This window comes from Hyperoodon ampullatus (genome assembly GCF_949752795.1).
Source record: "Hyperoodon ampullatus genome assembly, chromosome: 17".
Lineage (NCBI taxonomy): Eukaryota > Metazoa > Chordata > Mammalia > Artiodactyla > Ziphiidae > Hyperoodon > Hyperoodon ampullatus.
In genome coordinates, this window is record NC_136930.1 from 42182776 (window position 1) to 42207073 (window position 24298).

The window sequence follows — 24298 nt, forward strand, 5'->3', positions numbered from 1 at the left end:
AGGGTTTGATTGGCAAAGAAAGGAATGTGGGGACAGTGCCGAGAGGGAGCCAGGGGGAAGGGCCCTCACCTCCACGGTCAAGTGCCAGCACTTGATCTGGGCCAGTGCCCAGGAGCCCCAAATCTGCCTCTAGTCTGGGGAGTTTGTTAGGAAGTAGGATTGGGCCTTTAAGACAATCTTGTGTGTACCTTGTCTGCTAACAGCCTGACGATTGTTTACTAATACTCTTGCCTAAGTTATTTCACAGGGATTGCTCCCTGCTACACAGTGTTGAAATTACATTCAGAGATTAAAAAAAAAAACAAAAAACACATGAAGAACACAACTACCAGTAAATAGCACTTATCTTTGTACTAGTTAGGTTTTTCCCTTTGATTCTTTTAGGAAGGGCACAAAGAGCATGCAACATGTTAACAACTGGAAAGTGTTGGTCCAATGAGAACAGGTTTTCTTCGATTTTGCTTTTGGAAAATTTGGTATTTTCAACATGCAATTTTATGATCAGTTGGGTATAAAGTTGTATAGGTAATTATGATCCATCTATTTCCCTTGTTAAAAGTTTTAAACTTAGTAAAATTGTTTAGTGGTAGCCAAATGAACGTTTATAATTCCTTCTTAGATTATTGCCTTTAAATTTGATCTTTCGGCACTGTAGAATATTACTATAAGACTTACATCTCTTTCTATGAGAAGAATAATATTAATACTAGCCTTTTCTCAGTATTTGGTTTTACCTATGTACAGTGGGAGACATTTTGTACTGTCTCGATGTCTGTATATAATATGACATCTTATATTAGTGACAATATCTTTTAAATACATCTGTGTTTCATTATTTTTTTTGGAACTGAAACTTGAGTATATTCAAAAGAATTCTAAGTTGTTAGTATACAGTGTATTTATTAAAAGAGAAATGTCTTGGTTAGAAATCACTAAATTTAGTCTAAGGGTTGTTTTTGTTTTTGTTTTTAATAATTGCCTCTAAATTTCTTTCTTGTGTTTGATGATTTAATCTCTTTTAATATACTAACTTGAAATATAGGAACAAATAATCATTGGAGGTCCCTGTGCTCAAAAGATCATACAGTGCATAGTTAGTAGAAGAAGAAAATCTCTAAGAACAGCATCGTAATACTCTTGTGTAGCATTTTGTACTTATTCCACTACATACAGTGATTTATTTGAACCTCACAACCAACCTTTGGAATAAACAAGTCAGGTATTATTATCTCTTTTATGGATATGGAAATGCATGATTAGGGAAGATGATACTGTGGATCGAGAAAGATGAAATCACTTGTTTTAGTTGTTGCAGAGGTCTAGTTTAGTGTTGGTATTGGAGCCATTAATAGCATGTTGGTAGCTATTAGCAAGTTCTTGATAATAGGTTTGATTGTATTCTTCATTATGATTTATAACTTTAAAAAATATTTCCAGTTTCCTAGATGAATTTGTTAATACTTAGCACTTTTTAAGTTTCAACTGGTTAATTAGTCATTTGTTTGTTTTAAAAATAATTTTTTGGTAACTATCATGTGAGAACTGTTGTGTCATAGGCCTTGGAGTCCCATTATGAATAAGATATGGTCTTTGCTTTCCCTAATTATGTCCTTCTCCTGCCTAAAATACTTTGCTTCTCATAGCTTTTGTGGTAAAGATTAAGATCTTTAAAACTTTAAGTGATGTCCTCCATGGTCTAGCCCCTTCTTGGCTGTCTAGATTCATCAGAGTATCTTCCTCTCTATCCCCTCCCACCTTCATGCCTTTTTCATTGTTTCTTTTTCAGCCAAGTCTTTCACCATATTGTCTCAGTAATCAATAGCCTAAATAATTTTTACTGACTCCTCAGATATTGGCCCAATTGATATTTTCTCTGACTAGATCACATCTTCCTAATATATTCTTCTTTTTAAAAAAAATTTATTTATTTTATTTATTTTTATTTGTGGCTGTGTTGTGTCTTCGTTGCTGCACGTGGACTCTCTCTAGTTGCGGCGAGCGGGGCCTACTCTTGGTTGCGGTGCGTGGGCTTCTCATTGTGGGTGGCTTCTCTTGTTGCAGAGCCCGGGCTCTAGGCCCGCAGGCTTCAATATTTGTGGCACGTGGGCTCAGTAGTTGTGGCTCGTAGGCTCTAGAGGGCAGGCTCAGTAGTTGTGGCGCATGGGCTTAGTTGCTCTGCGGCATGTGGGAACTTCCCGGACCAGGGCTCGAACCCATGTCCCCTGCATTGGCAGACGGATTCTTAACCACTACGCCACCAGGAAAGCCCCCCTAATATTTTCTTTAATGGGATATTTTTCCTATTTTTCACCGTAGTTTTCATAGAAGTGATTTTTACACTGTGTTTTGTGATTATTTAATAGCTTTTTCCATTCTTTTTACATTAAGTTCAATAAGGACCATCTCTTTTTCTATGGAGGACATTTATCTTCAAAACCTTGAAACTGTGGAAAGCTCAAGTAAATACTTATTGACATGCAGTTGGTAATTTTTCAGCCATTTTAGTGCTTTTTGGTTGTCTGATTGATTAGATTTTAGATTGTATGCTCTTTTGACAACCAAGTTTGTCTTCTTTTTACTTACATAATATATGTAAAATGTGCCCTTGACCAAAGCAAAAACCAATGACTTTAATTAATTACTGAAATTGAACTAAAATTTTAGAATTCTCAAGATAATATTTGAATGTTTTTAATTACATATATAAGATATATTACATGAACACACTTCCTCTCTCTCTCTTTTCCTGAGTAAACATTTTTATTTAAGTAGATGAACTGTCTATATTGAATAACTTATCTGGGAGATGATGAGATTAATGAAGAGATAACATTTTCCTCCTTTTGTATTTAGTTTGTTTGCTACCACCTGTAGTTCATTGTAAGATTTTGAACTTTATATATTATAACAATCAAGGCATTCATTATATTTTTATTTTAGTGTTAGACAAATTTTACTTCTCATTTTTTCTGTCCATTTGTTTTCTCATATTTAAGTTCAAATATTTACTTCAGAAATTTGAAAAATGATAAAATATTTTCAAGTCTCAACACAGCAGGATATAATTTGTATTTTACAGCTATTTGCAAATGCTAAAATTATTGTAATTAAATAAATATAACAGTTAATACTTGTAGGGATGTTGAGAAAGCGATGCACTGATACACTGCCTATGAATGTAAATCTTGATTCAGACAGCAAAATGTGAAGCATGCATTAAAGAGACCAATGTGGAAGAATATGTACTGATATACAAAGATCTTGATCACTAGGACATATTGCTTAGTCATAAAAAGCAGGCTGTAGACTTTTAAATATATATATCTCCATTAAAATTATAAGTGTATCTATGAATACATAAAATCAATAGAGGTCTGTTGGTATGTATGCTGAATTCATAAAAAGTGGTTATCTGTGGGGAGTGGAGTGGGATCAGGAGGAGGAAAGAGGAGCTTTAACCTTTCATTTTACCTACGATTTAGGTCAAAAATTTTTTTTCCCTTCCACGAGTATTGATATATTGTGTAAGTTGAAGAGTCGTTGTGTGCAGAACTAAATACACATTTCTTAGGTTTTTAAACTGCTTTCATTTCTCAGTTGAGTTAGTGAGTTTTGTACTCAATTTATTTTGGAAAAAGTGATCTAATCTTATTTTACTGTACAGGATATGAGTAATAACAAAAATACATTTTTGGAACCAATTTGTACATTCAGACCTTGCATTTGGGGACTCTGTATAAATCTTTAGATCCAGCTGTTGCTGAGGATATTCTTTCAGTTGCTGTGAGGTGTGTTGATTTTAAAAGAATGGATGGTTGTTCCTGAAGTGTATGCATGGCAAAAAATTTATAGTACTGCTGTGAGTGTGAATGGATTGTTTAAGTTAATTCCTTTGCATCGAGTAATAAGAATCACTTCCATGTTTTTTATTTAAAATTTCAAAAGAAGAATTTTTTTTATAGCAGTGCCAGATTGGTCCAAAACTTTTGTCAGCTCCGTATTGTAATTTGTCAGCAAATGGAACAGACAGAATCTTTTAAAGTGTTTGTTAATTAGGGCATATTTATTTTCAGTCTTTGTTACTACACAATCAAGACCTACTTGTTTCTGTTTCCTTAAATTTATCCTGGAGTTTGTCCAAGTTGAGTTTTAATGAGTTGTTTATTCCGCTAGTTACATTAGGATTTATTTTTCCCTAGAGAATAATGTTTGAATTGATAGTTTTTTAAACCTATTCTGTAATATGAACATATGTTCAGACTAGGACTTCTGGATATGTGAAATAGGCATTTGTTAAATAAATTATTTTATTTTCACCAACTTAACTGTTAAAATGTAGGTTTAGTGATATTTCAAAAACATGAGGTAAGTCCAGAAGTTGTTAGATAATTTTAGTGTGAATTTTATTGAGCTGTTTTATTTTATGCTGAGTTTAAATAAATTTGTAGTGGTATAAATCACAAGGAAAATTATACTTTTATTGTTTATTTTCATTGACTTTTTAATGAGCCCCCCAAATAGCTTAAAGTTGTAAAAGCTATTGATTAAAAATTTCTGAGGCAAATACAGTATGATGGTATGGTTTGATGAAATGGATACATAGGTTTTATTATTTTCTATACTAGTTAACCTGTTGGAAATATCTCAGAATTGACAAAAACAAAAGAGGAAAAAACCCCTCTTCGTTGATATTGTTATACTAGCAGGTACATTCTATAGTCTACCATCTATTGCCAAATCATTTATAAATGGTTTATTTTAGTTCAAATGCTACTGGAACATTAAACAGAAGTATAATAAAATGTACTTTTATTTGCAGTCAGTTATAGCTGGAAAATAAACCACAAAAACATGCCATACTTGTATGCTATAATTTACTTGTTTATTGTTGAATTCTGGCTTTTGTAAAGTGAGTTATTTCCTTTGATGTTAAATTAAATTGAACCTGAAGGAGAGAACTGTCCCCTACTCTTGGGCAGTATTAAAATGTAGACTAAATTAATCTTTTTGAATTTGCATATGTTTAAGTTTTTATTCAAGTCTGTGTTATCCATTTGGGAATCATTTTATGTGACATTTGATGGCTTGAAAGAGTACCGTATACAGTAGCTGAAGTTTTTATGAAATAAGTAAAGACCCACTTGTAAAAAGAATCCTGACTGTAATTTTGCCTTATAAATAATTATTGCTGTAGTTTTAAGAACATGGCTCTTGCTACACCATAGGACTTCCTAAACACCACGGAATATCTGGCTAAAGATAGAGTGGCTAGATTAATTATACATTTTTATATTGTAGGTTTCCAAATGTCTGTTCTGTTTACTTAGTATCACTACTGGTAAACTGTTGTGCTTTTGTTTTTGCTTTTGTTTTGGTCAAGAATTTTGAACAGAAATTTGAGAACATAGTAGAAAGAGAACCGCCATTCAATTTTTAAACCTGTAATAAAAGACAAGAAAGTGACGTAAAGAACGGCCACAATGTTAGAAAAGCAAAAGGAGCCAGTAGTGATAATGAAATATAAATTTATGAATTAGATTCTATTGTTTTTTCTCCTGCCTCATTTGATCTCTATTATCTCACCTGCTTGGTTTAAGGAATCTTCTATTCAGTGCATTTAAAAAATTTATTTAAAAAGATTTAAAAAATGAGTTTTGGCCCCACTGCATAGCATGTAGGATCTTAGTTCCCCGACCAGGGATCAAACCCACGCCCCCTGAGTGGAAGCGTGGAGTCTTAACCACTGGACCGCCAGGGAAGTCCCTTCAGTGCATATTTATTTCCTTGTCTTATTTATTACAATCCTTTGATTTTGTGGCAAAATGTGACCAGGCTTGTGGATTGAACGGTAAATCTAGGTAGAGCCACATATTGCTTTTAAATATTTGAGAGCTGTATGGACAGGGTGGTAGATGTGTTAATGTGTAACTGTATATTTAAATTATGAGGCATGCTAATTAAGAGAGACAGATGATCCCAGGGTTTTGTTTTTATTTTGTTATTTTCGAGTAAGAAAGGGCAGTCGTTAGTTGCTTGGACCAGTGTTCCTAGGAACAGAGTTCTGAATACTTCAGGGAGGTTTTAAATTTTAATTGAGATAAAATCCACATAGCATAAATTTACTATTATAATTATTTTAAACTATACGATTCATTGGTTTTTAGTATATTCACATTGTTGTGCAGTCATCATCACCATCTAACTCCAGAGCATTTTCAAAACTCCAGAAAGAAAACCCTGACTCTATCCGTGATTCTGGATGGAGAATGCCACGTACAGTATGTGGCATTTTCTGTCTAGCTTCTTTTACTTAGCGTGTTTTCAAGGTTTCTCCGTGTTGTGGCATGTATCAGTACTTCATTACTTTTTATGGCCAAATAATAACTACTTTATAGTGATATACCACATTCTGTTTATCCATTTATCAGTTGCAAGTTTGGGTTGTTTCTACTTTTTGGCTAATAAGAATAATGCTGCTATGAACATGCATATATGAGCTCCAATATGAACAACATTTTCAGTTCTCTTGGGTATATACCTAACAATATAATTACTATATTTACCTTTTTGATGAACTGCCGAAATGTTACACACAGTGGTTGTACTATTGTATACGTCTACCTCCAATGTATGAAGGTTCCAACTCCTCCCCATCCTTGCCAAGACTCGTTATTTTCTGCTTTTTTTTTCCTTTCTTCTCCTATTATGCCTATCTTAGTGGGTGTGAAGTGGTATCTCTTTGTGGTATTGCTTTTCATTTCCCTAATGATGTTGAGCATTTTTTAAAGTGCTTATTGGCCATTTGTGTAACTTCTTTGGAGAAATGACTGTTTATGTGCATTTTTTAATTGGGCTGTATATCTTTTTGCTGTTGAGTTGTGGGAATTCTTTGCATATTCCAGGCACTAGACCCTTCGTAGATATATGATTTGCAGATTTTTTTCGCCATTTTGTGTGTTGTGTTTTCACTTTCTGGATGGTTTCCTTTGATACACAAAAGTTTTAAATTTTGATGAAGTCCCATTTATCTGTTTTTCCTTTTGTTGCTTTTGTTTTTGGTATCATATTTAAGAAATTGTTCTTTAATCTAAGATTGTGAAGATTACACTTATGTGTCCTTCTAAGATTTTATGGTTTTAGCTTTTTGATCAATTTTGAGTTAATTTTGGTATATGGTGTGAGGTAGGGGTCTAAGTTCATTCTTTTGTATTTCAATATGCAGTTGTTCTAAAACCATTTGTTAAAAAAACTATTAATTCCCCACTTATTGGCCTTGACCATTTGTCAGAAGTCCATTGATCATAGATGTATGGGTTTATTTCTAGACTCTCAGCTCTAGTGCACTGATTTATATTTTTATGTGTATTTGATTGCTGTACCTTTGTAGTAAGTTTTGAAATTGGGAAGCATGAGTCTTCCAACTTTGTTTTTCTTTTTCAGGATTGTTTTGACCATTCAAGTTTCCTTGTAAATCCATATGAATTTAATTAGTTTAGGATTCGTTTAATCATTTATTCAAAATAGATGGGATTTTGATAGGGATTGTATTGAACCTATAGCTTAATTTGGAGAGTACTGTCATCTTAACAGTATTAAATTTTCCAATCAATAAACATGGGATGTCTTTCCATTTATTTAATCTCTTCTTTAATTTCCTTCAACAATGCTTTGTAGTTTTCAATGTAAAAGTCTTACACTTCTTTGGTGAAATACTTATTCCTAAGTATTTTATTCTTTTTGTTGCTATTATAAATGGAATTGTTTTCTTAATTTCCTTGTCAGATTGTTCATTTTAAGTGTATATGGGTATAAAAGTGATTTCCATGTAGTTACCTTGTATCTTGGAACTTAGTTGAACTTGTTTTTAGCTCCCTTCATTGCTGTGTGTGTGTGTGTGTGTGTGTGTGTGTGTTTATAGTTTTCAAGGTATGAGATCATGTCATCTGTGAGTAGTGATAGTTTTACTTCTTTTTTTTTTACAATCTGAATGCCTTAAAAATTTTTTTTGCCTGGTTTCGTGGCTGGAACCTTTACTGCAATGTTGAATAGAATGGCAAGAGAAAAATACTTGACTTCTTCCTGATCTTGGAGAGAAAGCTTTCAGCCTTTCACCACTAAGTATGATGTTAGTTGTGTGTTTTTCATAAATGTCCTATATCATATTGAGGAAGTTCTCTTTAGTGTGTTGAGTGTTTTATATTATGAAAGAGTATTGGATTTTGTCACGAACTTTTTCTGTGTCAGTTGATATGGACATGTTTTCTCCCCTCTTCTTTCTATAAATATGATGTATTGCATTGAGTTCTTGAGCCATTCTTTTATTTCTGGGATAAATTTTAGTTGTCATGGTGTATAATGCTTTTAATCTTCCAAATTTCATTTACTGGTACTTTACTGAGGATTTTGCATTTATGTTCACAAGGGATATCGGTGTGTAGTTTTCTTGTGTTGTTTTTGTCTGGCTTTGGTACCTGGGTAATACTGATGTTATAGAAGAAATTGGGAAGGATTCCCTTCTGTTCTTTTTTTTTGCAAAAAGTTGAAGAGTATTGGTATTTTTTTCTTCTTTAAATGTTGGTAGAATTCACAAGTGAAGCCTTTTGATCCTGGACTTTCCTTTCTTGGGAGATTTCCACTTTATTTTTGAAGAATAGTTAAGTCAGAATTATAATTATGATTATTTTTAAAAATAAATTTATTTATTTATATTTGGCTGCATTGGGTCTTCGTTGCTGTGCGCGGGCTTTCTCTAGCTGCGGCGAGGCGGGGCTACACTTCGTTGCGGTGCACCGGCTTCTCGTTGCGGTGGCTTTTCTTGCTGCAGAGCACAGGCTCTAGGTGCACGGGCTTCAGTAGTTGTGGCACATGGGCTTCAGTAGTTATGGTTCGTGGGCTCTAGAGTGCAGGCTCAGTAGTTGTGACGCACGGGCTTAGTTGCTGCACGGCATGTGGGATCTTCCCGGACCAGGGCTCGAACCTGTGTCTCCTGCATTGGCAGGTGGATTCTTAACCACTGTGCCACCAGGAAAGCCCCGGAATTACAATTATTAATTGACAGTTCTTTCTTTCAGCACTTTGAATATTTCATCCCACTGCCATGTGTCCTCCATGGTTTCTTCTGAGGAATGTCTTCAAAGCTCAACCAGGCAGTTTTCAACCCTGCCACCTTTTCTTGTTGTGCATACCCTGAAAGTCAGCCAGAAGTGAGAGCTTAAGGCCTTTCTCTTGTCTTTTCTCTGCAAGTGCACAGTGCTTAGCATGTGTGTGGCCTTCTGTATTGCCAGGAAGGTGTCTGAGCTTTTCAGTGTTTTTATTCCTGAAGGCATAATTTCCCAGACTTTCTAAGATTTTGGTTAGTCTCTTTTTTTGCCCCTTGTCTTGTCTATTTTTCCAGGCAGCAAGGACTATTGCAGTACATTTGCCTGTATATGTTTTCTACAAATGCTCCTGGGTAGTTGTTTTAGTATTGGGAGAGTTCTGAACTAAGAGAAAGCAGGCTCTTTGAGTTGGTTCTCTAGGTAGCCACCAGACAGGTCAGAACAAACAACCACAATTTCTTTTTTTAAATTCATAAATTTATTTTTTGTTAATAAATCTGGCAGTCATGGCTGTTAATTTTTCAACCACGCATATGAGACCAAGAAGTACTGGAGCTCTTCCACTGACTTGACATTGAGATCCTACAAATATTTATACCTTTTAGGAATACAGAGACGTCAAGTAACAGTTTATCAAGACGTACAGGTCGTACTGGGGATAAGAGCTATTTGGTACTACTGCTGAGCCTGGGGGCCAGGGGATGTAACATGGGTAAATAAAAATACCACAAAGTTCACTGTTCCTACTGAGATTGAGCTGTTTAAAATTTTTTTTTAAATTTTACTTTATTTTTATTACGTGTTCCCGTGTTTGTTGCAGGCTTTTGGTTAGTTTCTAGAGTTCTGAAAAAGTTGATTTTTGACAGTTTTTGCCAGCTTTTGTGTTGCTTTTAGGGAGGGACAGACTTTTGGCTTACCTTACTCTACCATCTTCGTTGATACAATTCCTCTTTTGGAGGTTTTAAGTGAAGTTTATTTGTTTTTGTTTTACTTTAAAAATGTTTTTAATTGAAGTATAGTTGATTTACAGTGGTTCAGGTGTACAGCATAGTGATTCAGTTGTATATATGTGTATGTTTGTGTATATATATATATATATTCTTTTTCAAATTCTTTTCCATTATAGGTTATTACAAGATGTTGAATATAGTTCCCTGTGCTATACAGTAGGTCCTTGTTGGTTATTTTATATACAGTCGTGTGTATCTGTTCATCCTAAACTCCTAATCTATCCCCCCCTTTCCCCTTTGGCAACCATAAGTTTGTTTTCTATCTCTGTGAGTCTATTTCTGTCTTGTAAATAAGTTCATTTGTATCATTTTTTAATATTCCGTATGTAAATGATATCATATGATATTTGTCTTTCTTTGTCTGACGTAAAAGTGAAGTTTATGTCTATGAGAAGGTAAGAAATAATTTGATAATTCAGTGTCAGAGCAGGGAGTGGAGGTAGTTTGATACATTGATAATGCTCATATCTTACCTTCACATTTTAAAAATGTTTTATGAAATTAATTCATTTTGACATAGTTTGTGATTTCTATAGTCCATTCTTGAAGTATTGCAGTTTCTGAAATTCTTTTGAAAAAATAATGATATATATTTCTCAAAGGACCAAGCAAAACAATAGAGACATTTATATAGGGAAAAAAGGGAAAAGATCACATAAAGTCATCCTCTGTTATCATCTTCCAGCAATGAATATTATCAATAATTCTATCCAGAATTTTTTATCTCAACATACAGACACATGCAGACATACTTCTATGTGTGGGTAACCCACCACTTCCTGCCATTACATGAAACCATATTATAATGCAACTACATACATTTTTACCATATTTCAGCATATTCTTTCATATCAGTAGGTTCGTCTAACTTCATTCTTTTTAATATCTGAATAGTTTTGCATCAAATCAATGTGTCAGAATTTATTCAACGATGAGATTTTCTCAGGTTTAGGCTATTTTAAATAATGCTGAAAACACTGTCTTTGTGTAAATATCCTTGCAGGCTCCTGTGAAAATTCTTTTCAGATAGATTCCTAGAAGATGAGTTAGAGTCTGAGAGGTCTTGCTAATCTGAGAGGTTAAAAGAGTCATACATTGTTTTAGTTTGAATTTCCCTTTTTACTGGTGAGGCTTAAGAGTCTTTTCATGTTTATGGGTCATTTCTGAATATAACACCTGCATTTTTTCCTCAGCCATTTCAGTGTATCTCACAGGAACCTGTACATAACATTGTTATAGCACTCAATATGTTAAATTATAATTACTGGTTTACTTGTCTCACAGCTAGATTCTGAATTCTTTGAGTGTAAAGATAGTGCCTGTATCTTCAGTTCCTAGCAAAGAACCTTGTATCTGTTAAGCTTTAAATATTAAATGTAATTGATTTTCACTATAGTCATCTGTGGTAGATTGGGCAGGGATAATTATACTTGGCTTTTAAAGAGGGAAGTGAAGCTCAGAGAAGTTATATATATCTTTTTCCTAAAAACATGAAACAAATAAGTGATTTAGCCAGAATTGGAATTGATATTTTAAAAATTTCATGTCCTACTTCTAGTACCTTAAATGAAAAACTTTGAAAATAAGGTTAAAGAGATTTAAAAATAAAAGTAAATTCAAGGAAAGTGAACCCTATGGAGTCAGACTTTGATGCAGTCTCAGATGAATGGCTGTGTAAAGCCTGTTCTCGTATTTCTTATGGATAATAACCATGGAAAACCAACTTAATTAATGAATTAGGTTATTATCAAACTGCTGCAACCACACTGCCTTCCTTGCCATTGCTTGGACTTGCCAGGTTCAGTCCTACCTCAGGACCTTTTCACAGACTGTTCATCTGCCTGAATCACTCTCCAGAGATACCCACACAACTGTCACTTACCTCCTTCAAGTCTGCTTATGTCTTGCTTGGAATTAAACCTATCCTTTTAATATGATGTACCCACCATATATGAAATTGCTCCCTCTTCAGTAGTTCCTATTCCATGCTCTACTTTTTCTGTTTCCAAGAGCATTTCTCTTCTAACTTCCTTATATCATTTGTTTACTTATATTGATCAACTTTTTAATTTGTTTCCTGTCCCCATTAGAATATAAACTATGAGGACACTGGGATTTTAATTTTCTGTTTTGTTCATTGATGTTTTAAAACGGCTAAGATACTTCCTAGGTAGCTAGTGCATAACTGCTACAGAATAGGCAATTAATAAATATATGCTGATTTTATAGATTTTCTAGAGAACAGCTTTAAAATGAAGCTTGAAGACCAGCTAGGCCTAATCTGAGACCTAAACAGTCAAAGTCACAGCAACATTATAACTCATTTTTTTATAGACCTAGGAACTGCAAAGTAAAAATCCAGTCTTGACTTTGAAGGATATTAAGTTTATTAGCATGGTGGTTCTCAGCTGCAGTAGCAATGGCTAGAAAAGGAGCCCATTGACTTGAAAGATGATGAAATTAAAAGTATACCTGGAAAATACAAAGGTAACCAATTGACATGAGACTCTGTTGGTATCTCAACTGTATAGGACTATTGCTTGAAATCCCTTTATATTCTTCTTATGGTTAAATAGTGCACATACGCTGATTGTTTTTACTAGTCTGTAATGGACAGGTGGGAGGATAGTGTAAAACAAGGGAAGTTCTGGAGAAGGACTGGTACCTCCATGTTACATTTATTGGAACGAATGCCCATAGAATTTTTTTCTTTATCTGCTCTTTTCTCCAGGAACACTGATTATGTATATTGTCCTTTTCTGTCATCCATATCAGTGTCCTTTCTAAAATCATTTTATACTTTTTCAAAAGTTTTGTCTTATGAGACTTTCTGAATTTTATCTACTATGTTCTTAATTGTATTTTATGTTTTAAATTTCTAAATATTTGAGGATTTTGCAGATACCTTTCTTTTATTAGTTTATAGTTTAATTCCATTGTGATCAGCACATATAGTCTGATTTCAGTCCTTTTAATTTTATTGAGACTTGTTTTTGTAAATGTAAATTGGTGCAGCCACTGTGGAAAACAGTGTGGAGATTTATCAAAAGGCTAAAACTAGAACTACCATATGACCCAGCAGTTCCACTCCTGGGTATATATCCAAAAAAATAAAAACACTAATATGAAAAGATATGTGCACCCCAGTGTTTATAAGCAGCATTATTTACAGTCACCGAGATATGGAAACAATGTAAGTGTCCATCTACAGAGGAATGGATAAAGAAAATGTGGTGCATGCGCGCACACACACACACACACACACACACTGGAATACTACTCAGCTGTAAAAAAAGAACGAAATTTTGCCATTTGTAGCAGCATGGATCAACTTGGAGGACATTATGCTAAGTGAAATAAGTCAGACAAAAACAAATACTGTATGATATCATTTATATGTGGAATCTAAAAAATACAACAAACTAGTGAATATAACAGAAAAGAAGCAGACTCACAGATATAGAGAACAAAGTAGTGGTCACCAGTGGGGAGAGGGGGAGGTACAAACTATTGGATGTAAAATATGTTCAAGGATGTATTGTACAGCACGGGGAATCTAGCCAATAGTTTGTAATAACTGTAACTGGAATTTGACCTTTCAAAAGTGTATAAAAAACAAATTTAAAAAAGGGAATAAGGCAGATCTGCTAGTAAATCCTATTTTAAGTGTTAATTGGTATTATTTTCACTGTTATTTTTGATGATTGACTTGATTTAAAAAATATAATGCTTGAGCTGAATATATGTGTATGAATGTGTGTGTGCACATTATTCTAGTTTGTATTTTTATATTTTATTATTGTTAGAGGTTTTGAAATAGTGAAACATATTTAAAGTTAGTAGAATTGTGTATCTCTTTGATTTAATTCTAATTAAAATAATTTCTGTGTATACCTTTTCTTCCCTTGCATCCTAATTTACTTTATATGGTGTTGTTTATAAATGTTATTTAATATATTGTTTGTTATGCTTTGTATTTTCTTATGCAGGACCAAAAGATCTCAGATTGCTATAACTGAAGGTATATTTGAACTTCCAAATCTCACAGTTCAAGCTACAAGAGCACAGACACTTCTGTTGCAAGCAATTTATCAAAGTTGGTCTCATATTGGAAATGTCAGCTCTTCAGCAGTGAATGAAGCTTTGATGAATGAAGTTTTCCAAACTATAGGTAAGAACACACTCTTCTTGACAAGTGTATGGAAAACTCTTATTAGAGGTGACTAATATTTTATCATTCAAATTCATGTGTATAGCATGATCAACTTAAATTGTAGTGTATTTCTATGAAAGCAGATTTTTATAGCTCCTGTGTAAAATCCAAGATATGAGTTAAGCCATTCAGTTTTGTTCTCTGCCACCAACTTGTGGATATATTTTGTAGTTGCAAGAGATTATTTTTCACCAGTTCCTTGTACAATTCATCCCTTGGCCTTACTTGGATAACTTTTGAGGGGATCAGTCTGTATGTTTGAAATGATAACCAAGTCAAGTATAAATACAATATGTTTGATTATGCTGGTAGAGTGGAATAAAATTCTTAATTATAGTACTTTGGCAATTCATAAGCAAGTTAATTTTTTTAATGTGGAAAATATTAGTCTTACACCCTGAATGAATGAATTAACTATGGAAAACTAAAAATCTGCTTTGATGCCAGTATATTATCTTCATCTTATCACTCACTTTGTAGATAAACAAGAAAAATTGCAGAAGGCTTGCTTCTTTTAGTTGTTTCAGCTCAAAATAATGTTACTTTTGTCAGTGACACAAAAAGGATATATTTTTATTAAGTGCAATCATGCTTAAAATGATAACGTTATTTTTATCTTATACTTCATTTGTTTATTAAAATAAAACTGGTTTTGTTGTTATAAGATGCTTTTTAAGGTTTTAAGTTTAGACCTTACTATGGGGAATATCTTATAAATTCTTAAAAAATGCATTTTAATTAGAGCCTTTTTATTTGATATAGCCATTGCCTAATGTAAAATTGTACAGTTGTTTTGGAGCAGGTTTTTAGGATTCTATAAAGAAATTATGGGACAAATGTTTCATTTGTTTAGAAGTTCTTAACTTGGGGCTTATGAAAGGGCTTCAAATTCTGTGAATACCCTGAAATAGTATGCAGATCTTATGTGTGTATAAACATATACCCCTAAGGTCACACATATTTATGTTCTCTTTTTGAATTGATTCTTTTATTAAATGTAGTGAGTCTATTCCTTAGAGAGTCTTTTGACATATCTATTTTTTCTTATATTAACATAGTTACAATTAGCTTTCGTTTGGTTGGTATTTGATGTAATTCCCTTTGCATTCTTTACTTAAAACCTATCTGTTTTTATCTTTAGGTATATGTCCTGGAAATAACGTATAACTAGGTATTATAGAACAAGTTTTCTAATCTGCCTTTTAGCTAGTAAATTCAATCCATTTATACTTGTGACTATAGTTTTTTTTTGTCTTTGTTTCTATCACCTTACTGTTGTGTTTCCTTTTATAATGATTTAGCTACACTACTTTTTAAAGAATTGCTATTATTTCCTACTTAATATCCTCTTTACACTTGTTTGGAATTTGTATACTCCTATTGACTTATTATTTTTTTAATTTTTAAATTTTATTCATTTTTTCATATAGCAGGTTCTTATTAGTCATCCATTTTATACACATCAGTGTATACATGTCAATCCCAATTGCCCAATTCATCACACCACCACCCCCACACCCCCACAGCTTTCCACCCTTGGTGTCCATACGTGTGTTCTCTACATCTGTGTCTCAACTTCTGCCCGGCAAACCGGTTCATCTGTACCATTTTTCTAGGTTCCATATGTATGTGTTAATATACGATATTTGTTTTTCTCTTTCTGACTTACTTCACTGTGTATGACAGTCTCTGGATCCATCCACGTCTCAACAAATGACCCAATTTCGTTCCTTTATATGGCTGAGTAATATTCCATTGTATATATGTACCACATCTTCTTTATCCATTCATCTGTTGATGGACACTTAGGTTGCTTCCATGTCCTGGCTATTGTAAATAGAGCTGCAATGAACATTGTGGTACATGTCTCTTTTTGAATTATGGTTTTCTCTAGGTATATGCCCAGTAGTGGTATTGCTGGGTCATATGGTAGTTCTATTTTTAGTTTTTTAAGGAGCCTCCATACTGTTCTCCATAGTGGCTGTATCCATTTACATTCCCACCAACAGTGCAAGAAGGTTCCCTTTTCTCCACACCCTCTCCAGCATTTATTGTTTGTAGAGTTTTGATGATGGCCGTTCTGACTGGTGTGAGGCGATACCTCATTGTAGTTTTGATTTGCATTTCTCTAATGGTTAGTGATGTTGAACATCCTTTCATGTGTTTGTTGGCAATCTGTATATCTTCTTTGGAGAAATGTCTATTTAGGTCTTGTGCCATTTTTGTATTGGGTTGTTTGTTTTTCTGATATTGAGCTGCATGATCTGCTTGTATATTTTGGAGATTAATCCTTTGTCAGTTGCTTCATTTTCAAATATTTTCTCCCATTCTGAGGGTTGTCTTTTCGTCTTGTTTATGGTTTCCTTTACTGTGCAAAAGCTTTTAAGTTTCATTAGGTCCCATTTGTTTATTTTTATTTCCATTTCTCTAGGAGGTGGGTCAAAAAGGATCTTGTGGTGATTTATGTCATAGAGTGTTCTGCTTGTGTTTTCCTCTAAGAGTTTGATAGTTTCTGGCCTTACATTTAGGTCTTTCATCCATTTTGAGTTTATTTTTGTGTATGGTGTTAGGGAGTGTTCTAACTTCATTCTTTTACATGTAGCTATCCAGTTTTCTCAGCACCACTTATTGAAGAGACTGTCTTTTCCCCATTGTATATCCTTGCCTCCTTTGTCAAAGATTAGGTGACCATAGGTGTATGAGTTTATCTCCGGGCTTTGTATCCTTTTCCATTGATCTATCTTTCTGTTTTTGTGCCAGTACCATACTCTCTTGATTACTGTAGCTTTGTAGTATTGTCTGAAGTCAGGAGCTTGATTCCTCCAGCTCCCTTTTTCTTTCTCAAGATTGCTTTGGCTCTTTGGGGTTTTTTGTGTTTCCATACAAATTGTGAAATTTTTTGTTCCAGTTCTGTGAAAAATGCCATTGGTAGTTTGATAGGGATTGCATTGAATCTGTAGATTGCTTTGGGTAGTATAGTTATTTTCACAATGTTGATTCTTCCAGTCCAAGAACATGGTATACCTCTCCATCTGTTTGTATCATCTTTAATTTCTTTCATCAGTGTCTTATAGTTTTCTGCATACAGGTCTTCTGTCTCCTTAGGTAGGTTTATCCCTAGGTATTTTAATTATTTTTGTTGCAGTGGTGAATGGGAATGCTTCCTTAATTTCTCTTTCAGATTTTTCATCATTAGTATATAGGAATGCAAAAGATTTCTGTGCATCAATTTTGTATCCTGCAGTATTACCGAATTCATTGATTAGCTCTAGTAGTTTTCTGGTAGCATCTTTAGGGTTCTCTAAGTATAGTATCATGTCATCTGCAAACAGTGACAGTTTTACTTCTTCTTTTCCGATTTGGATTTCTTTTACTTCTTTCTCTCTTCTGATTGCCATGGCTAGGACTTCCAAAACTATGTTGAATAGTAGTGGTGAGAGTGAGCAACCTTGTCTTGTTCCTGATCTTAGTGGAAATGGTTTCAGTTTTTCACCATGGAGAACAATGTTGGCTGTGCATTTGTCATATATGGCCTTTATTATGGTGAGGTAGGTTCCCTCTTTGCCTATTTCTGGAGAATTTTTATCCTAAGTGGGTGTTGAATTTTGTCAAAAGCTTTTTCTCCATCTATTGAGATGATCATATGGTTTTTATTCTTCAATTTGTTAATATGGTGTATGATATTGATTGATTTGCGTATATTGAAGAATCCTTGCATTACTGGGATAAACCTCACTTGATCATTGTGTATGATCCTTTTAATGTGCTGTTGGATTCTGTTTGCTAGTATTTTGTTGAGGATTTTTGCATCTGTTTTCATCAGTATATTGGTTTGTAATTTTCTTTTTCTGTGTGTCATATCTTTGTCTGTTTTTGGTATCAGGGTGATGGTGGCGTTGTAGAATGAGTTTGGGAGTATTCCTACCTCTACAGTTTTTTGGAAGAGTTTGAGAAGGATGGGTGTTAGCTCTTCATTAAATGTTTGATAGAATTCTCCTGTGAAGCCATCTGGTCCTGGACTTCTGTTTGTTGAAAAATCTTTAATCACAGTTTGAATTTCATTCCTTGTGATTGGTCTGTTCATATTTTCTATTTCTTCCTGGTTCAGTCTTGGAAGGTTATACCTTTCTAAGAATTTGTCCATCTTTTCCAGGTTTTCCATTTTATTGGCATAAAGTTGCTTGTAGTAGTCTCTTAGGACGCTTTGTATTTCTGCGGTGTCCATTGTAACTTCTCCTGTTTCATTTCTAATTTTATTGATTTGAGTTCTCTCCCTCTTTTTTCATGATGAGTCTGGCCTAGGTTAATCATTTTATTTATCTTCTCAAAGAACCAGCTTTTAGTTTTATTGATCTTTGCTATTGTTTCCTTCATTTCTTTTTCATTTATTTGTGACCTGATCGTTATGATTTCTTTCCTTCTCCTAAGTTTGGGGTTTTTTTTGTTCTTCTTTCTCCAATTGCTTTAGGTGTAAGTTTAGGTTGTTTATTAGAGATTTTTCTTGTTTCTTGAGGTAGGATTGTATTGCTATAAACTTTCCCCTTAGAACTGGTTTTTCTGCATCCCATAGGTTTTGGGTTGTCGTGTTTTCATTGTCATTTGTTTTAGGTAGTTTTTGATTTCCTGTTTGATTTCTTCAGTGATCTCTTGATTATTTAGTAGTGTATTGTTTTGCCTCCATGTGTTTGTAATTTTTACCATTTTCTTTACGTAATTGATATCTAGTCTCATAGTGTTTAGGTCAGAAGAGATACTTGATACGATTTCAGTCTTCTTAAATTTACCAAGGCTTGATTTGTGAACCAAGATATGATGTGTCCTGGAGAATGTTCCATGAGCACCTGGGAATAAAGTGTATTCTGTTGTTTTTGGATGGAATGTCCTATAAATATCAATTAGGTCCATCTTGTTTAATGTGTCATTTAAAGCTTGTGTTTATTTAATTTCATTTTGGATGATCTGTACATTGGTGAAAGTGTGGTGTTAAAGTCCCCTACTATGATTGTGTTACTGCTGACTTCCCCTTTTATGGATGTTAGCATTTGCCTTGTGTATTGAAGTGCTCCTATTTTGGGTGCATATTTACAGTTGTTATATCTTCTTGGATTGATCCCTTGATCAGTATATAGTGTCCTTCTTTGTCTCTTGTAATAGTCTTTATTTTAAAGTCTGTTTTGTCTGATATGAGAATTGCTACTCCAGCTTTCTTTTGATTTCCATTTGCATGGAGTGTCTTTTTCCATCCCCTCACTTTCAGTCTGTATGTGTCCCGAGGTCTGAAATGGGTCTCTTGTGGACAGCATATATACGGATCTTGTTTTTGTATCTATTCAGCCAGTCTGTGTCTTTTGGTTGGAGCATTTAATCCATTTACATTTTTGGTAATTATCGATATGTATGTTCCTATTACCATTTTCTTAATTGTTTTGGGTTTGTTTTTGTAGTTCTTTTCCTTTTCTTGTTTTTACTCCTAGAGAAGTTCCTTTAGCATTTTTTGTAAAGCTGGTTTGGTGGTGCTGAATTTTCTTAACTTTTGCATGTCTGTAAAGGTTTTTATTTCTCCATCAAATCTGAATGAGATCCTTGCTGGGTAGAGTAATCTTGGTTGTAGGTTTTTCTCCTTCATCACTTTAAATATGTCCTGCCACTCCCTTCTGGGTTGCAAAGTTTCTCCTGAAAGATCAGCTGTTAACCTTATGGGCATTCCCTTGTATGTTTTTTGTTGCTCTTGTTGCTTTTAATATGTTTTCTTTGTATTTAATTTTTGATAGTTTCATTAATATGTGTCTTGGGTGTTTCTCCTTGGATTTATCCTGTATGGGACTCTTGGCACTTCCTGGACTTAAGTGACTATATCCTTTCCCATATTAGGGAAGTTTTCAACTATAATGTGTTGAAATATTTTCTAAGTCCCTTTCTTTTTCTCTTCTTCTTCTGGGACCCCTATAATTCAAATGTTGGTGCATTTAATGTCCCTGCGGTCTCTGAGACTGTTCTCAATTCTTTTCATTGTTTTTTCTTTATTTTGCTCTGTGGTAGTTATTTCCACTAGTTTACCTTCCAGGTCACTTATCTGTTCTTCTGCCTAAGTTATTCTGCTATTGATTACTTCTAGAGAATTTTTAATTTCATTTATTGTGTTGTTTATTCTTGCTTGTTTGATCTTTAGTTCTTCTAGGTCCTTGTTAAACGTTTCTTATATTTTCTCCATTCTATTTCCATGATATTGGGTTATGTTTACTATCATTACTCTGAATTCTTTTTCAGGTAGACTGTCTATTTCCTCTTCATTGTTTTGTCTGTTGGGTTTTTACGCTGCTCCTTCATCTTCTGTGTGTTTCTGTCTTCTCATTTTTTTTTAACTTACTGCGTTTGGGTTCTCCTTTTTGCAGCTTGCAGATTCATAGTTCTCGTTGTTTTTGGTGTCTTCCCCCAGTGGGTGAGGTTGGTTCAGTGGCTTGTGTAGTCTCCCTGGTGGAGGGGATTGGTGTCTGTGTTCTGGTGGGTGGGGCTGGATCTTGCCTTTCTGGTGGGCAGGGCCACGCCCTGCGGTGTGTTTTTGGGCGTCTGTGAACTTAGTATGATTTTAGGCAGCCTATCTGCTATTGGGTGGGGTTGTATTCCTGTCTTGCTGTTTGTTTGGCATGGGGCTTCCAGCACTGGGACTTGCTGGCCCTTGGGTGGAGCTGGGTCTTAGCATTGAGACAGAGGTCTCTGGGAGAGCTCTCGCTGATTGATATTACATGGGGCTGGGAAGCCTCTGGTGTTCCTTGTCTTGATCTTGGCTCTCCCACCTCCGAGGCTCAGGCGTGACACCAGGGTGGAGGACTAGGACGCTGTCAGCCACACAGGTTCACTCTGTTCAGTGGCCATCAATTGGATCCTTAGTTTCACTTAACTTCTTGGAAAACGCATGTTGTTTTTCACAAAGAGAACAGGAGGGCAGTGAGGAAATGTATCACTTCTTCTAAGTGGCCCCCCAGCACCAGAATCCCTGCCTTGCCCTGTGGGCAAGTGGCTGTGATAATATCTTTAGATATACTCACAGAGTACTTGTGAGTGCAAAATATAGTATTGTTTGTGGAGTTGATTTGTTATTCTTGTCCTGGCTATAGATTCCTGCTGTAATCACACAAATCGGGTTATTACCTATGGAAGTGGTTGTAGGGTTGGAGGTTCTTGGAGACTGAGACACCCAAAGTCAGAATTGTAGCCTCGGGATCTATTGTTTTATCTAAGAAGATATAGGGCAAAGGTAAATACAAAGTAAGGCAAGAAAGTAAATAGGATTATGAAGTAGTGAGCTTGATAAGAGAAGAACAAAATTCAAGACGTTGGTTAGCTCTTGTTGTTTTGACTTATTGAAGAGACTGTGTATTGTGCCACTTTAACGTAACTGTTTACAAGAGGCAACAACAGGCTCACAGTCACCTAGGATGAACCATATATTCTCTCTTCTGCTAGGGATTCCAAAGAGGCGTGGAACAATAGTGGGACACTAGAAATATTTGCACTGGGAGACTAGAAATATATGAAACCCTGTTTTTTAATCTGCCTTTTCATGTACTGTACAGCTGTCTACCAAGCATTTTTCCTCTACTGAGCTGCATATTGTAGGGACTGGATACCATAAAACTTACTTGAATAGTCTGAATTGGCTCACCTTCTTTAGGTTGATGTTTCTCATGCATTAATTTCTCTTGTATCTTCCCAGTAATATTGATGTTGGCATGTTATGTTTCCTGTGTTACATGTGTGAAAGTTTATGCTTAGAACAATTTAGTGTTTTTCTTAAGTATCATCCTACAGAGTAAGCTGGTTTTTGAAGCCAGGCCTTTGGACCTGTTACTATTACTTGTGCTACATCAAACAATCTCGCTGGTAAATTAGACTAGAAATAAAGTAAAATAATTAAAGTTGCTATTCCACTAGAAATTAGGTAATGAAAGAATAGCAAATATTGGGAATTTAATTTAAAATATAAAGAAATTATAAAGAATAAAGCAGAGATGTTAAAGTTTGGACTTTAACATATTAGTAATTGAGATTCTTGAATTACACATTTTTATTGTTCATGTTTCTGATGGTACTCAAATCATAGAAATTATAACCTTTGTCCTTTTGCTAGATGATAAAATACAAAGTCACACATGGCTTTTGTTTGCTCAGGAAACAAAGACTTGTTACCAGTTTGCCCTTATTCAGGTAGTTCATTGTTTTGTTGACAGTCTAGTTCCATTAATCTGGTATTTGCAGGGAAATTACTTACAGACTTTAAAATCTGTGCTGAAGGTGATCACATGGACATTTGAATCCGTTATTTAAGTGATGTTTTAATGTTAAAATAAAAATCTACTTTCCAGAATGTAACTGTAAAAGTATTTTATGCAAGATTTCATGTGGGATATCTTAATGGTTGAATAATAAATTTTACCTCATAAAAATGAAATTCAATAATACAGTAGCTTTCTCAGCTCAGTAGCATCTGGTCTATTCTCATGAGAGCCAATATTTTCCAACTCATTAGGATCATGTCGTTCTGTATGTCGTCAACATTGACTTAGCCAAGCTACCTTTACTTACATAACCGCCAAACTATTAAATAGGTCTCTTGTGGAGTGAAGTCAAATATTCCTCTTACTTTACTTCTGTCTTAGAAGAGGGGAAGAAAATGTACATACTGTAACATTTAAACATCTGGTCTAAAACCACATCAGTGTAACTCTGAGCAAAGTTACGCGTTTGGTATTCTTCCCAGGTGTGCATATAAAAAGGGTTTTGGGGTTGTTGAACAGTTCTTTAACCATTTAGGAAAAAGATTGAGGCATAGCGATATGCTTTTTCTATTCCTCAAACTACGTTTTCCCCCCACAGCTCCAGTGTGTTCTAAAAAATATATATATATATATTTAAAATAAATTTATTTATTTATTTTTGGCTGCACTGGGTCTTCGCTGCTGTGCGTGGGCTTTCTGTAGTTGCAGTGAGCGGGGCTACTCTTCGTTGTGGTGTGCAGGCTTCTCATTCCGGTGGCTTCTCTTGTTGTGGAGCCCAGGTTCTAGGCATGCGGGATTCAGTAGTTGTGGCTTGCAGGCTCAGTAGTTGTGGTGCACGGGCTTAGTTGCTCCACAGCATGTGGGATCTTCCCGGCCCAGGGCTCGAACCTGTGTTCCCCGCATTGGCAGGCAGATTCTTAACTGCTGTGCCACCAGGGAAGCCCTAAAATATACATTTTTGAGCTGTTATAAAATTTTCTTTCCAGATAGAAGTATTGATTATAAGGTTATCCTTGCCTAAAGATAAAAATGACTTGAGTTAGATTTGCCTTAAGAACTACCAATAAGACTTTTTGATGTTTAAATTGGAATAAAAATTTAATAAAATAAATTGAAGAAGAAAAAAATGGAAAAGGTATTCATGCTCATGAATTGGAGAGATCACTATTATAATGTTCATGCAGCATAATGACTTGCCTTACATTTGTTGGGAAATGATTTACCACAGTAAGTTTAGTGAACATCCGTTGCCTTGTATAGAAAGAAAAAATACTTTTTCCCCCTTGTGATGAGAACTTTCAGGATTTCCTCTTTTAGTAACTCTCAAATATATCATACAGCATTATTAACTATAGTCATCATGTTGTACATTACATCTGCAGTACTTATTTATTTTATAAGTGGAAGTATGTACCTTTTGACCACCTTTATCCAATTTCCCTACCCTCCATCCCCTCCCTCTTGTAACCACAAATTTATCTCTTTTTCTGTGAGGTTTCCTCCCCTCCCCTCTTCTACATATAAGTCAGATCAAACAGTATTTGTCTTTCTTGACTTATTTCACTTAGGATGATCCCCTGAAGGCTCATGTTTTGTTTTGTTTTGTTTTTTATCGAATATGCCAGGATTTCCTTTGTTTTTTTGTGACTGAATAGTATTCCATTGTGTATTTACACCATATTTTCTTTATCCACTCATCTG

At 34.6% G+C, this 24298-nt stretch overlaps 1 protein-coding gene across 5 annotated transcripts in view; it reads left to right on the plus strand.

Annotated features, from left to right (window-relative positions):
• VPS13B (vacuolar protein sorting 13 homolog B) overlaps positions 1–24298 on the plus strand; it is a gene marked incomplete at both ends in the record, with an annotated part of 778321 nt that overhangs the window by 123338 nt on the left and 630685 nt on the right. For all 5 annotated transcript variants that reach the window (XM_079722541.1, XM_079722545.1, XM_079722542.1 and 2 more), the window contains one exon: positions 14098–14279. In XM_079722541.1, coding sequence (XP_079578667.1) covers positions 14098–14279 — 182 coding nt within the window. The remainder of the gene's footprint in view (positions 1–14097; positions 14280–24298) is intronic.